General features: G+C 45.2%; 1 protein-coding gene across 1 annotated transcript in view; it reads right to left on the bottom strand.

The window, feature by feature from the left end:
• Window positions 1–756: 756 nt before the first annotated feature.
• WNT5B (Wnt family member 5B) overlaps window positions 757–11,535 on the bottom strand; it is a 28,479-nt gene continuing 17,700 nt past the window's right edge. Inside the window, exons 3-4 of the mRNA XM_018576440.1 lie at window positions 8,458–8,750; window positions 757–1,417 (exon numbers count right to left, since the gene is read on the bottom strand). Coding sequence (XP_018431942.1) covers window positions 959–1,417; window positions 8,458–8,750 — 752 coding nt within the window. The 3' untranslated portion in view covers window positions 757–958. The remainder of the gene's footprint in view (window positions 1,418–8,457; window positions 8,751–11,535) is intronic.

Here is an 11,535-nt window from a genome sequence, read left to right on the forward strand (position 1 = left end):
TCCCACACAGGGTTCACGTTAACTTATCCCTCCCCTGGAGCACATACATACTACACTGCCACCCCATTTAACTGTCAGATTCTCAGAAAAGTCCCATGAAAGCTACAAGTTGAAGGAATTCAATTTTTCATCCTGGAACCTGCTGACCCCTATGAAAAATTCCAGTGCTTAGTTATTACAGAGAGAGAGAGAGGATGTCGCCCAAAAGAGGAACATCCCTTTAAGATTCCATGGCCACTTTAACACAGAATGAAAGCTTGCGGCAGAATAATGTTGAAATCTGTTGAAATAAATGCGCGTACAAACACTCCACATCAGTATATAGTGCAACGGTTTAGAACGCCTCCTACAACGATGGAAGGTGGTTTGGGGTTGCCACAATGAGCCCCAATGGGAGGGATTCTGATGCACAATAATGCGTTCAATCAGTCAACCGTTTCCCTTTTTGTTTCGGCTGATCGTTTTGTCCCACTGGCCAATCAGTACTTTGGGGATGGGTGGGTCATTCCATTGAGCGCCCCCCCAATGTCAAGTTTTTTAGGTCCTTTCCTTTTTTTTTTTGATCAACCTTCAAGAACAAGACAAGTGCTGGTAAGGGAAATATCAAGATGGCCGACCTCGTGTCTCCCTGAGCCAACCCAGTCACTCCTCATGGATTCCAGACTCTTCTGATTTATCAGCTGTGGACAGCCGGGGGTCTCCTTTATGGCGATGTACTCGTGCCCTCATGCGCCGTCCATGCCTCGTAACCAAAGTCCTTTCATGTAGTTCCTTTCCTTTATACACATATAAAAATATATATCTACATATATATATTTACTTTTATACTCTATACATATATATCTGCCTCTGTTTTCGTGCTGGGGAAGGAGATGAGGGCACGCCGGAGCATGGGTGATGAGGGAAAGGGTGGCGGAGGAGCAGCACAGAGAAGCACACGTAGCTCGTGGGTGCTGTGTTATTTGCACACGTACTGGTCTACGATTTCCGTGCATTTCTTGCATTTGACGAAGCAGCACCAGTGGAACTTGCAGTGACAGCGCTCGACCTGCACCGTCTTGAACTGGTCGTAACCCCGTCCGCAGCACATCAGTTCACACCCGTCCATGCCCTCCGAGGTCTTGTTGCAGAGCCGCCCTTGCGTACCCAGGGAACCCGTGCTCTCGTTGCGCAGGCAGTAGTCCGGGCTGGTGTCCAGGTAGACGAGATCGTCCGCAGTGGGAGGGTTAAAGCGCTGGTTGACCTGTTCCAGTTTGCTGCGTTTGTTAAGTCTCATGGTGGCTGCGCTGTCGTATTTCTCCTTCAGGTACTCGCCCACCTTGCGGAAGTCGGCCAACTGAAGCCAACAGGTCTTCAGGCTACAGGAACCCGAAACACCGTGACACTTGCAGGCCACATCTGCCAACTTATACACAGCCTAGGGAAAAGAAAAATGAGAGCGGATTAGGAAAAGGATATAGATTATGCATCATTAAATTTAACAACATAGGTCGATTGTTCAATCTGTACAAAGTGAATGGGGGCTTCTCTTGAAGCTGATGTTTGGTCAAGCAAGAGACACAAAGCACACTGGGAGCGCTGGGAGTTGCTGAAAGTGATAGGCAGATGGAAGGCAGCACTCAGTACATAAAAGGGGTTTTCTCATGTAAGCTTTGATTGCATTATCAAAAACAACTCTAAATGTGTATTCCTATTACCAGGGCTTGAAAAATTTGGCGGTGTCTCACCAGTCAGTCAAAAATGTCAATTATAACAGGATAGTATATGCTGGGACTTTACAACTCATGAGGACCATAAAACAGTGCACAGTAAAAATGGATGCAGTACCCAGTGACATCCTGCAGATGGTGCTATCCGACTTCTAGGGAACACAAACCTTGCTATTTATACACAGTTGGTGTTTGAATGCACAGTTAGTTTTCTAGATAAAATCGAGTTTAATTTTTAATGAAGTTTAAATATGTCAAGGCTGAGTATACATGATTACACACTGTGCAGACACCCCAGAAGACTCTCCTCCCAGAATCTGTGAATGTTAAAGAAGCATGCACAGAGGTCAGCTGACGTGGCATGGCACCCCTACACCTTTAGGAGTTAAAGTCCCAAAGCATTGAAAAGGATAAGTCAAGATCTAAAACGTTAACCTCGCTTTAAAGTAAATGCACAAGTCTGTATGAATAAATTGGATGAGGAGGTCACCAGCACTCACAAATCAAAAGATGTCAGGAAACATGTTCGTAAATTCATCAGATGCGTCAAAGCCAACGTTTTGGGGCCATGCAGGGTCCCTTCCTGAGGGCGACATAATGAGCAAAGGAAGGGACCCCGTGTAGCCCTGAAACGTTGGCTTTGTTTGACGCATGTGACAGTTTAATAAATTTACGACATGTTTCCTGACATCATGTGAGTACTGGTGACCTCCTCATCCATTCCTGAGTACGCTGGGGTCCTCCTCCGAAGAGATAGCACATCAAATCCCTGAATCCCCCCCCGAAGCTCCTGACATGGGCAAGGTAACCTGGCCTACCTAGGCCAAAACCAGACAGACCCCAATCCTTAGGGACCAGCTGAAGCCTTTCCACCAAATACTTGGTGAGGGCTCCTCCAAAAAAAGACCCCTGATGGGGCAAGGCAGAAGATCTGAAAGCCACAGAGCTTATCCCCAGACATCAGGATTGGCCCCAAAAGAACGCAAATTCTCAGTCATATGCTCTGCGACATAATAGTTGATTTGGTATTCAATGTGCCAGGATACGATGTCACAATTCGCATTCCTCAACAACCACTAATGTTGGTATATCTGACCCTATATATAAAAATATAACACACACATATATATATAAAATTCGTGGCAGTGATAGCAGTAAGTGTGCCAAGTTCGGCTAAGAGACTCCTGTCTTGTATGGGGCGAGGACAAGTGTGAAGAAGAATACAAAGCAGTGAATAGAACACTGAGGATCTCTATTTGATAATCGGTGGAAGTGGAAGAACAATGTGAGGATTCGAAGTAAAAGAGAAGAAGAGTCACACAGGGGTTTATTTTCTGCCAACGCCACCTCTGTTCAAAGACACCTCGGTCATTTCCACATTAAAGCCTTGGCTTCCTCATGTAGGAACTCTGCAATTAGGAGTCACGCAGGGGGGTCTTAGATGTGGGTAAAAGGACAGAAGTCAGTTCATTGCCATGAGATCTCACTTCAAATAAAATGGGGATCTGCCTATACAAAGGACTGAGATACGAGAACACTGAAAAGGATGCATCCCTGCATTGCAAGTGATGAGAGTTAAATGAGACTTGTTTATTCCAATCCAGTTCACTCCCTATAGGAGCTCCCAAGGTGCATATTGTGGATAAGTCGCGAGACACTGCAAGAATTTTTGTTTTTGAGTTGATTTTATCTGAAATCTGATATGAATGGGGAACCCCACTTTTTAGTGTTTTTGCGTGGGCTCCCTCATTAAAATCCATAACAGACCTCCATCTCGATAGAAGTAGTGTGGCATAATGGAGAAAAAAAGCGATGACAAATATTTTACAATTAAAATGTAAAATATTCAAAGAGGTTGTAAATGCCCCAGACTCGGCGTCATGTATCGAAGTTTGTTGTACCCACATCACAAGTAATAGAGAGTCCCAAGACATAAACAAAGAAATGTAGGACCATAAAAGCCAGAAGTGGAGGGGGAGAGTAAATAACCCCCCCACCCAGCCAAGACAGGAACATTTGTGCAATGTTGGAGGTGTGATAGTCGGTTTATGACCCCTTTATCCTTTTATTACAGTGAGAGTGTAGGGGGCTCTGGACCCCTAGGTGAGATTGTATTTGTTAGTTGTGTCCCGCTTTATGGCCAGCAGAGGAGATGTGACATTCCTGACCTTGTCACTCCTTGGAACATTTGGTTGCAGCTTGATAAAGTGACAAAGAGGGGCTGAAAAGGACATTACCTAGGACAAATCTGACTTTGCATTTGTGCTACTTAAAACGCTCGCTTTGTAGAGTGTTTGTACAAGATTTTATGCAGAGGAGGACTGTCAGGGCATTGCCGGAGTCTGATATTAAGACAATTTTGAGTACTATCAATGGTTTTCGAATGAAACTATAACATAATTTCATTGGTGTTTTTCAAGGTATCGAGCTTTAAAATCAACTCTGCCGATGATTTAAAAAATCCTGACCCTGCAAAGGAAAACTTTTTATGCCCACCTAAAAGAAATGTGTTTCCAGCACACCAGTAATTTTTTATCCCAAAGAAACGCCTTTGACGTTCAGCAATTTTAGTAAGCAACATTTAGGAACCTCATCATCACTAATTGCCTGATGAAGGTTGCGAAACGTTGCTTCCTAAAACTACTGAATGAACGTGGGGCACAGAACGGAGGTTAATAGACACGGGATTAGACATTACAACATTACAGGAGGACCTGAAGGAAATAGGGGAGTGGGCAACTATATGGCAGATGAGGTTTAATGTCGAAAAATGTAAAGTATTGCACTTTGGGGTTAAAAACAAGCAAGAAGAATACACAATATGCTCCACTAGGGAAGTCAGGAATGGAAAAGATGTGGGGGTCATAGTAGACCACAGATTGAATAATAGCTTGCAATGCCAGGCTACAGCAAACAAAGCGAGCAGAGTACTGTCATGCATTAAAAAGGGAATGTTCTGTAGAGACAAAGCAATCATTTTGCCACTTTATAGATCACTGGTTCGACCTCATCTTGAGTATGCGGTTCAGTTGTGGTCACCAGTCCACAGAAAAGATGTCCTGGAGCTAGAGAGAGTCCAATGAAGAGCAACTAAGCTAATTAAGGGGCTGGAGGATCAAAGCTATGAGACAAGGTTGCTAAATTTAAACCTCTTCACGCTGGAAGTGAGGAGATTAAGAGGAGACATGATTTTCTTGTACAAAATGTTCAGTGTTGATGGCATCATCAGCAATAAACGTTTTACTGTAAACTCCATAACGAGGACTAGAGGCCACCACCTAAAATTGGCGGAGAAAAGATTTATACACAAAGGGCGTAAGTGCTTCTTTTCAGTTAGAGCAGTTCAATTTTGGAACTCTCTGCCACAAGCAGTGGTATCTGCAAAGAATATTGATTAGTTCAAAAATCAATTAGGTACCCCCCTAAGAGACCGTAACATACAGGGGTACAGGTACTCCTAAATACTAGACCACACAGGGACTCCTATACACACGCACACACAACTCACACACAGACACACAAAGGTTGAACTTGATGGATCTGTCTTTTTTTCTACCTCATATACTATGTAACTATGTAACGTCAAAGGCAATTATTTTTTGGATAAAGAATTACTGGTGTGTTGTTGACCCATGTTTTTCCTTGGATTGAATTTGGCACCATCCGCGTGGTACAGCACCCAGGAGATTGGGGTGTATCAATTAGGTGCTCGGTAGGGATATCTGTATGGTTTTATACTCTCCTGTCCAGACACACTTTCCTTTAGATCTTTGCTTTCTTGGAAATGTATGGCCACCAGATGCATCCTCACATTCAGCACACTTCCAATATTACCTGGTCCCCCTCTGTGGGCTGTTGTTCCATCTGTCAGCACCTACATTTCTACTGCATTTTGTAGTGACATAGGGGCCAGCGGATAGAATCACAGTGCATGGGGGTGAGAGAATGAAGGTCTGAAGAACGGGTGGCAAGACAGGTGAGTTTAAAAGGTGATTTTGCAGGATCTGTTTTTTCTTGAATCAGCAATAGAGTTGCTTTAAGCCTGCAGGTTCCAAGAGCTGTGGAACTGAATATCTAAAGCTGGCCATAGGCTGCAGAATTTCGGCCGATTCCTACTGAATTAGCCAAAATTCAAGTCATGGTGACCCTATCAGCAACCCTCTGCTCACCAAAAATCGATTTTTCAATTAACTTTTGTTGAAGGAGATAGTCTGAAAACTTTCTGGTCGAACATAGCCTGCATCCATACTGTATACACCATCTCAAAGGGCTGAATATCCAAATCCGATGACATGCAGGTGCTGATTACACATTCAGCAGCCACTGGAGCTGCTGAATACAATAGCCCAGCAGGGAAGAATCCCCCATCCACGCTAGCCAGGTATAAATGGAGATCAATTGTAAGCTTGACACACATCTATACCCATTAGCCCTTGTTCACACTTTGCCAGGCTTCACAGAAAATCACGTGGCCAGCTTGCGTCGCCATTACTTGTTAATGGCAGCCCAAATGCGGCAGACAAAATGTGCATCTTTGCCAATGGTTTAAAGCATGACAAATGCTCAGTCAAAAAATGCTCCATAAGCTTCTTTGCCACGTTTGTGGCGCATAGGGCGACAGGCTAAAATTCATGCACGCTAAAAGTGTGATGGAGGGCTTAACTAATAGAACACAACTATATATCCCACTGACCATTATTACACCAGTGCTCATAAAACAACAGAAAAACACACACATTCTGCACATGTTCCCCTTGCTAATCTGTGTGTGTAATAAGCAGAACACATTCATTATGTTTTGCTTTTAATATGTGAAAATGTCATTCTGTATGTATGAGGGGTTTCTGTCCGTCCCTCCTCTATATAACACACGGGGCACTTCATGCCTTCCTATTATGTTATGTCAGCTGAACGCTCTGTTGCTGGTTCAGCAGCTGAATTGACTTTGCTAACAAAGCACTTACGCTCTAAAGGAATTTCCTGACAGGTGAAGCATCATCAGCTCAGACCCGAGCGAAAAAACGATCAGCCAAAAGGTGGCCATAAACAGACCAATAACTGCAAGTGACCCTTCCGATTTCAGCCTTTGCTTGGAATTGGTGGTTGATGGGAATTGTTACTGCACAGCAGGGGTGGGCAACTCCAGTGCTCCAACTGTTGTGGAACTACAAGTCCCACGAGGCACTGCAAGGCTGACAGTTACAGGCATGAATCCCAGAGGCAGAGTTTGTAGTTAAAGCACAACTGGAGTGCCAAAGTTGCCCACCCCTGTTGCCCATGGAGAATTTTCGACCTGCTGGATAATCTCCCTGTGTGTGTGGTCCTGATTCTTTGCTGTCAGATAAACAGGTCTAACCAAGTCTTCTTCTCATTCAACTTTGCCCACCCCTGGCTGATGTCACACTTACAGGTGTGGACATTCAACAACAACATCCCTGAATGGATATCACTCCCTTGCTAACCCAGAATGCTGCAAAACCGTAGTGCCTACATAGGGAGCAGCGATGGAGTGACATCTTGCTGGTCCACCCAGCAACTGAGCAATACCATAGAACAGGGGTAGGCAACCTCCGCACTCCAGTTGTTGTGGAACGCCAAGTCCCATGAGGCGTTGAAAGACTCTGATAGCCACAGGCATGACTTCTAGATGCATGATGGGATTTGTAGTTTTAGCACAGCTGGAGTATCGAGGTTGCCTACCTATGGCATAGAAGGTGGTAGGTGGTATAATAAGAACTCGCCAGCAACAAGCTTGAGCGCTAAAGCTAGCCATACACTGGTAACATTTCAGCCATTTTTCACAGGAATCAGCCACACTTCTAACATCGGGTGGCCCTGCCGGCCTGGCAATAATCAATTACTCAAACAACTTTTGTCAAAGGAGCCCGGGCCAAACATTGTTGGCTGAACAGTGGCTGCAGGCAATCAGCAATTTGACAATGGTGGGCGCTGGCTGTCAGAATACAAAAGCCCAGTGGCAACACAAGGGGGGTGCTGCCCGGGTGACACCATTGCAGGGGTGACATCAAAATGATTGACTGTCATTTTGGTGTCATCCCCTCTAAAAAGTTGGGCACTCGGTCATGGACTGAGAGCCCGGCAGTGTCAGGAGAGAGGAGGGGACCCGGCGGCATACCTCATCCCGCAGGTGAACGTCCCCTCCTCCCTCGGCCGACACTCATCACTAAGATGGCCGCCGGCAGGCGTCAATCAGATGGCCACGCATTTGCGATGACGTCATCGCGCATGCGCCAGGTGACGTCACGTTCACGTGTGATGACGACGCGGCCTCAGGATCGCCCCTTCAATAGCCTAGCTGGGGGGATTCCTCCATCTATCATGTTTAGTGTGGATGGAGGAATCTGTTAGATATCTGTTATATTTCTTGCCTGCAAGTCAGCTGAAGACAAATATGCGTGAGCAGCAATACATCTGCTTTTCAGTTCCACTGCCATTTCGATGGCTTTATCTAAATAAAATGTGCAGAGATAAGGAGAAGATTGATGCAAATCCCAAAAATGGCCATTTTTGTGGTAACTCAGCAAACAACATACGGAAGCGTGGTGTTTGACAAAGCAGTGTACAAATACATACAGAATTCAGGGTACAGTCAGTCCAAACCAGGAACCTGTCAGATCTATTAAAGTATTGGAACCCCTGTTGAGTTGTACAGCATTCCAGGGCTACACTAGAGAGAGATTGGTTTGGCCCTGCAAGGTTATAATCATCAGGTGTAATTTGTACTCACCCTGCGGCCCGCCTCGTTGTTTTGCAGGTTCATCAAGGCCCGCGCTTGATCTTCAGACCCTTTTGGGTAATTCTTCTCTCTCTCTCGGGCGTCCACAAACTCCTTGGCAAACCGGTAGCCATAATCCACATTGTCCCCGCAGCCGCCCCACAGCCAGTCTCGGGGCAAGTCCTTGGGACGGGCGGTCCGGCTGCAGCCGCAAGTGGCCAGCTCCCCCTCTCGACAGGCGCGGCTGATGGCGTTCACCACTCCTGCCGCGCTGATGGCGTAGGTAAAGGCGGCCTCTCTGCTACCTGAAAAAGAGGAAAAGAAAAGCAAATGGTGAGTTTCAGGAAAAAAAGAATCTAAACATACAAACATTGTATCAGTTATGACAACAATGCTGCCAGTCAGGGGAATTTGGCCCCTTTAAAGTGTATGCATCCAAAATTTTATTTTAAGTTTAGGATAGCGTGAGAAAGGATTTAAAACTCCTGCCAGTGTTTTTTTTTGCTGTCTGTGTCCCGTTGGGGAGATTTACTGCCACTTCCTGTCCTGAAGATGCAACAGGAAGTGAGAGTAAATCCCTACAAAGTGAGGAGAAATCCCCTCTTAGGCAGTTGTTAGGAAATCCCCTCTTAGGCACCATTGGAAGATTTCCCCTCACTTCATGTTCTGGTGACAAATGTAACATTTTGGATTTCACATCACTTTATTGTATGATGATCACAAGGACAAATAAGAGAGTGTGAACCACTGCAAAGGGGACAGACATGAGAATAAAAACCTTTCCACACTCCACCCAATACTTAAAAAAAGATTTTGGTATACATAAACTTTAACAAAAGATACAATCATGGATAGAAGGTTTATGTGTAAAGGGAATACAACACGTTATTAATCTCAGGTGCCCCACTCAAGTGTCGGCCATATTGAGTGGGGCACGTGAGATTAATAACATGCTGGATTAGTGTGATCCTAGTTCATTTTATTACTTCATTGCTGTGGTGTATGTGTATAGGGCAATGCCTCGGATGGCGCTCGTGCAGAAGAACTTTCTTAGGCAAACCTCTTAGTTCTAACAAAACCGGAAGTCAAGCGGTCCGAGAACTCGATAAGTTGGGACTTTCGATAGAACACCGCCAGAAAAAAAGCCCTGTGTATAGCCGTGGGGAAAGAAGAGAAATAGGGAACATGAATGAAACCTTTAATACGTGAAGGGTGTGAATAAGATTCAGGAGGACATTCATTTCAATATGAAGCTAAGTTTTAGAGCACGGGAATAGGACCTCAAACTAACAGGGGGAATACTAGCCTTGGAAAGTATTATTTATCTTATCCTTTGAGTGCTGGTGATCCTCATTGCTTAACTCTTATATACTGTATGTGTATGCACAGGACAGGCAGCTCTGCTGCAAACTGAGTTTGCCCAAGCCCACACAAAGTGCACCCCAATCCCCCTCCCGGCCCAATCAGTCGCGGTGGGGACATTCCCCGCCCCTTTTTTTACATGTAGCTGCGGGAAAAGGATGCCCTGGCCTCAACTGATCAGGCCAGGAAGGGGATGTGTCACTGAAAGTTGGGCAAACACTCCGTTCACACCAAGCCCATGTATACCACTAATAAGGAGCTATTTGCCCCACATGAGTAGCCATCAATCACTACTAAAACTCCCCCATGTGCTCCCAGTTTAAAGCTGGCATACACATATTAATCTGTAGCTGGCCATACACCTTACAACCATCGCACGACTTTCGTTGTGCAATGGTTGTAAGTTCATTAAAATTTCGTACAACCTGACCATCTTGGACAAGCAGATCGTACTTGCGCTCATCGCAAGCGCTCCCCGCTGAGGGGAGGGCTTGCCAATGATTGCAATGCTGAGCGGGCAGTGTGAGCTTGCGCACCTCGGCCTGTGTGGCTTTCGTCTTCCGAGCACGCTACCAACCCGCCGGAAATCGTAGGATTTTCGGTGGGTTTTCCAGCGTGCTAGGAAGACAAAAGTCGTGCAACCATACAGTAGATGCGGTTGCACGCTGCCCATACACCTGCCGATTATCGTATGATTGCGGGATCACCCGCGATTATCGTACGATAATTGGCAGGTGTATGGGCACCTTATGATTGATCATGAACCAAGAGATTGACAACAAACAATTCATTATTGATTAATGATGCAACAGACAAGGTATTAATCTGCTCTTTGCAATCAACTGATAAAATATATAAAAACACAATCGATTGGTCATAAATGTAAATAATTTATAAGAAGCAATCGTTTAATTGATCTAACTTACGATTGGTTCTTAGCAACTGGGAGCAATCAACAAAATTCTGCCAGTGACTTGGCAGAGTTAAAAACGATCAGTAGCTCCCTGAATCAAATATTTTGTGATTTTTGTTTGATCAGTTTAGTTGCACTGAATGACTGAATATTTATATCTATACATGTGTGGCCACCATAAGCTCAACAGCTCCCTAATGTCAGTTGTGTCCTGCTTTTCTCGCCACCCCCCTAATATTTGTAGTCAGCTTTGTACCTCTAAAATAACAGTAGCCATGCTAGGAATGCTGGGACCAGTAGTGTAGCAAGCCTGCCCTCCTAGAGGCTGTATGATAATTGTATTGATCTGTAGTGTCCACACAGTGGCCAGTATGTAAAACGCAGCAGATATGGATCAGTTTGCACCTCCGGGCATGCAGTGTCTGCATTTCTTGCTGAGTGATGACAGATAAAGTGCTAATTACTTATCACAGGCTGGAGGCATCACAGGTCTTGTAGGCTACCTGTCTGCCCATGTCCACCACTGTCCTCAATGCAGGCTCTCTGCTGCCTACTTGTGGCCACTGTTGGTAAAGCAGCTGTATTGCATTAGGAAAGGTGCCAGTAGTCTGAAAGGGAAAGGCACAGGGCGTGTTGCTGGAGCAGGACAGACTCTGAACATGGACAGATTATATGCAGGAATTTACAGAGAAAGAGATAAGGGATCCTCCTGAGGGGGCACTATGGGTGCAGATCTCATGAAGGGATCCCTCCTCCCTGCCTGTACAATGCAGGAATGTTCAAAGATCAATCACTCAATTTCTGGTATATCCTTC

This window comes from Nanorana parkeri, unplaced genomic scaffold, assembly GCF_000935625.1.
Source record: "Nanorana parkeri isolate BGI_ZX_2015 unplaced genomic scaffold, ASM93562v1 scaffold67, whole genome shotgun sequence".
In the NCBI taxonomy this organism is placed as follows: Eukaryota; Metazoa; Chordata; class Amphibia; order Anura; family Dicroglossidae; genus Nanorana; species Nanorana parkeri.